At 61.8% G+C, this 4371-nt stretch overlaps 1 protein-coding gene across 1 annotated transcript; it reads right to left on the bottom strand.

Annotated features, from left to right (window-relative positions):
• Positions 1–1202: 1202 nt before the first annotated feature.
• MNEG_13368 (hypothetical protein) lies at positions 1203–3032 on the bottom strand (the record flags this gene model as incomplete). Its single annotated transcript, XM_014038160.1, has 3 exons — positions 1203–2233; positions 2495–2598; positions 2923–3032. The coding sequence occupies 3 exons, from the start codon at positions 3030–3032 to the stop codon at positions 1203–1205; spliced, it is 1245 nt and encodes a 414-aa protein (XP_013893614.1).
• Positions 3033–4371: the final 1339 nt, after the last annotated feature.

The raw sequence follows: 4371 nt of genomic DNA, 5'->3' as shown, positions 1-4371 counted from the left end.
GGGGCCGGGGTGGCGGGCGCAGCCTGAAGAGCCGGTTGTAACCGTTTTTCAAGGCCGTGATGCACATCGGCAGCTGCGCTTAATTACAGGGCTAGGCGGAGCGCTTCGAGACTGGCACGGCACAATCGGTGGTCAAAATAGCAGGCAGCATTGCCAGGGCAGGTGACATGTATGCAGCCCAGGGGCTCCTTTGCCAGAGCCACGACGCAGCAGGGGTTGGCGAGCTTCACTGGTCAGATTCGTTCAAGGCAAGCTGATTCAGAGCCTGTTGTTGGCTGACAGCATACACCATTGGCTAAGCACAAGGTCGTGAAATGTACTGCAAGCCGCATGATCTGAAGCTGCCAGAGTCATTGTAAAAATACAGGATTCAGCTGCACTGCACTGCCAGGAGGTGTGTTGATTGAGGCCAAACATTCACCTGCGAGACCATGTGCGTGCATAATGAAATCTGTTCGTCACCTAAATTGCAGCAGCCCCGCGGCGGCTGTGTTGTCTGGCCTTTGGGGCCAGGCCCGTGCCGAAGTGCGAGCATGCGCGCTTGCCCAGTTGTGCTGGTTGTCGTGCATCTGCTTGCCACACCTCCCAGGACTGATTCGCTTTTGAGGGGGGTCCTAGAGAACGCAGACAGCGACAGGCAATACAACAAACTGCTGCTCCCCCATGCTTCTCAGATGAGAGCTGAAGCGCTTCACTACAGCCGTTTCCCGATCCGCCGTTCGTTTTGGCCGGCGCTTGTCTATACAGGTCCAGAACCCCAAGATCATCAGTTCCCAGCACCTGTCATCCCCACGTGGGGGTTGACAAGTGAGTGCACTCAACGCCGCCCACCAGTCCCCGGATAGACAAGCACTTGTTACATATGCAACGAAAACTTCCAAGTTCTGGCACAGCAATAGCAAGGATATGGATGTCACATCAGCTTCCCCCCCCCCCCTCCTCTGGGAACAAACGGTGCCGATTTGCAGAGAGCCTTATGATAGAAGTAGGCACAGGGATTTCAAGTTGTCAGGAATGTTGTCCGAGCAGCCCGCTGCTCCAAATTCCACAAGCCCGTCTATGAGCTTTTCATGCAACACGCCTGCTGTTTCACGAAAGTGTGATCAGTATCCCTGCAACTTTGCAACGGCCATGGTCACAGGTCCCGTTGTAAACTGGAAAGCACCTGCTTCCCTGCTCACTGGGGTTGGCATTCCTGTGGATTACCAGTCGCTGGGGGCCAGCCAGGCGCCCAGGGCGCTGTAGGTGCCGCCGCAGTCCTCGTCGCGCCCCCAGCCACTGCCGCCCCTGCGGGCCCCACAGCCCGTGGCGCCGGCGCGCTTGCAGCACCCGCCTTGGCCGCTACGGAAGCCGCGCTCCCACCGGTGCTGCACTGTGTGCTGGGGCGCCGGCACCTGCAGGTGCTCCGGCAGCCGCGGCACCCAGCCGTTCGCAATAGCATCCTCAACCTCATCCGCCCAGTTCACGATCTTGATCAAGATCGCTTCCCACTCGCGGTCAGCTGCGCTGGCAGCCGGCGCCCTCAGGGTGGTGCGCCCCTGGATGCGGCGCTGCTGCGGCTGCTGCTCGACCTTGCGCTGGGAAATGGTGTGCAGCGGCTGCGCCGCTTTGACCGGTGCCCTGGCCACGGCGTCTGTGTTGCCCGCACCCCTGGAGACGCGACGCCGGTCGCCGCCGTCGCTGTCACTGCTGCTGCGGCTGCCGCGGTGCAGACTGTTGCCCCCGGCTGGCGCGTGGACATCGCACACCGCTTGGCTGAACAGACTGCCGCGCGCCACTGGGCGGGGGCGCCTCGCCTCTGTGCTCGGGGCGCCTGCCGCCGGCGCCTGGGCGCCGGTGCTGCCGACAACCGGGAGGGCCTGCGATGCCGCCGGCGCCTGCCGGCGCTGCTCATGGTCAGAGTGGCTTGCTGTTGCCTTGACTGCGTCAATGGAAGCGCAGCGGGCAGACCCACGGGTAGACGTGGGTGCCGCGCCGCTGCTGCAGGAGCAGACTGCAGGGACACGCGGCTGTTGCTGCAGGGTGATGCTGACGAACACATCGCCCTCGTCGCTGGCACCGCCGCTGGCGGTGCTGGTGGTGCTGCTGGCCCTGCTGATGCTCTCGCCGCTGCGTGAGGCGATGGAGGTCGCAGTTGCGTGCCCTGGCGCGGCCGCCTGGGGACGGCCCTCATACGGCTGCTTGGGGAAGGCCGCCGCCGCGGCGGCCTTGTCCCGCACCTCCGCCTCGCGACCTTGCCTCACAGGAGAGTCATGGGGACTAGCATATGTCTGAGCGACGTCAGATTCAGTGGGCGATCGCCGACTGTGCCCCTGGTCGTCGCGGATGGGCGGCTCGTTGGGGATGGAAGCATCTGGTGGGGCGGCCAGTGCCGGCAACGGCGAGCGCCCCTGGCCCAACACGGGCCCGCGAAGGCTGGCTGCGGTTGTCGGCGCCGCCGACACTGGCACGGGTGGCTCCTTTGGAGCGTCGCTGGTTTGGGCGGGTCTGTGACTGGGGTTGGCGGCGGGGGTGCGGTAGTCGTCCGAGGACGACACGGTCGATGGCCGTCCGAAGCAGCCAAATATGGACGCGATGAGGCCACTGAGGGAGCCGCGCCTGCAGGAGAGGAGATGCGTTGTGGATTGGGATGTTTTTATACACAGATGGCCCAGATCCAGGGAGAGGCCAGGGGCCAACAAGCTGCTCGAGCAGGAAGCAGCACAGCAGGCGGCGCACGTGTGCGCAACCGCCTGGCGGGACTCACGCCCTACCCTTCAACATCGGCAAACAAAACATTGTTTCATCACCCGTAGTGCCCTTGCTTGCGTCAAGTACACCCTACAGCGCAGCGACCTCCGTTGCCATGTCACCCCCCCCGGGCCTGTCAAAGCGCGGTGGATCTATCTCATGGGTGTATATTCAATTCTTAAGGTATCTTACCTATCTCTGGCGCGCTTTTGTGGCCTCTGAACCTCTATAGCGCCCTCCTCAGCCACCGCTGTCAGCCTGCGCTCGGCCGACTGCTTCGGACGCATTCCGAAGAGCGCCATGGACGAAACTAAAAGTATTACTAGGTCTCGTGACGCCATTGTGTAGGAATCCGGTGCTGTCACGACGCTGGTATGCGTGTGACGGGTGGACCTTGTCAAAACGTAAACCTGTGTGGGTGGCTGTGTGTTTATTCAAAGGGGTGTTGGAAAATTTGGTGCAGTGGATTCCTGTTGATTGTTTCAGCCCAAGCTTGCTGGCATGAACGTGGAATCTGCACTGTCGACCGCCTGCCCAGCTCCTTCCAGTTCCTTGCTGCGCCGCGGAACCAAGGGGCGACGCCCTGCCTTTCCCACTTTGCACCCCTAAAACCTCGTAGTTTGCGCATGAAATTGTCTGCGGGAGCGCTGTCGCAGTGAACAACTACACCCTTGCATGGCAAATTGGACGGGGGGGGGGGGGTGCCGTCTGCGACAGGACCTGCGTGGTTTTGTCGCACACACGCATCCAATGATAGACTTGACGTGGTACCACTTGGGGTGGTTGAGTGTCTGCTCAAATGTCCTACCGTGGCCAACCGCTCATGACGCTCCAAGTCTGGGAGGTCCGGTCGATTCGACTCGTCAGCAATGACGACCAGGTGCTGCCCCCCCCCCCTGTTTGCCTTGTTCAACTGCCAGTTCCGGCCTGTCATTGAACCCCAGGGGGTGCAAGCTGCCCATCCCAATTTGTGTAGGGTGCTGCCAGGCATGTGCGCGCAAACCCATCAAGCTGCAGTGAGCAGCTGCCCTGCTGGCTTCCAGTCAACTGAGCTGCCATGCCAGCATGCCAGAGATGGGCACCTGCATGTTGCCTTGCATTGACATATCCAGTGGGTTGTTGCATGTCTACAGGCACAAGTTTGGCCCTGACCCGTTGCATGCTGTTGATGAGGGCGATGCCTTACTCACACCGACGGCAAAATCACCAGCGCGTGCGTGAGATGCGCGACAGCCCAGCCAGCAAAAAATGACCGACACGGCAGTTCACAAAAAACTCAACCACGGAAACTGGAGCGGGCGGTGCAGCGTGTGCCGGGTTGGTTGCAAAACTTTGAAGTTGTCGCAAGTGCTCAGCTGGCGTCAAGGTGTCTGGCGCAGAGTGTGCTGCAAAGGGGGCGGGCCTCGTTGCCCGTTCGCCAAACGGCCAAATTCATTCTGCTGCAGTCCATGTGACAGCCAACCGCTCCGTGCTGCCAAAACGATCAAAACGGCAGAGGCGGAGCCCGCGCGGCGGGGCCCCGGAGCCCTGGATTGTGAGCCCAGGATGCCAGGGTCGAAGGATCATTGCCCAGATCACGGCTGGGGGTCCGCGCTCTTGGTGGACTTGCGCGGCCGGCCCGCGCCGCTCCTGCGGCCGCCC

This window comes from Monoraphidium neglectum (assembly GCF_000611645.1).
Source record: "Monoraphidium neglectum strain SAG 48.87 unplaced genomic scaffold scaffold03782, whole genome shotgun sequence".
Lineage (NCBI taxonomy): Eukaryota > Viridiplantae > Chlorophyta > Chlorophyceae > Sphaeropleales > Selenastraceae > Monoraphidium > Monoraphidium neglectum.
This window is presented reverse-complemented; position numbering and strand designations above follow the sequence as displayed.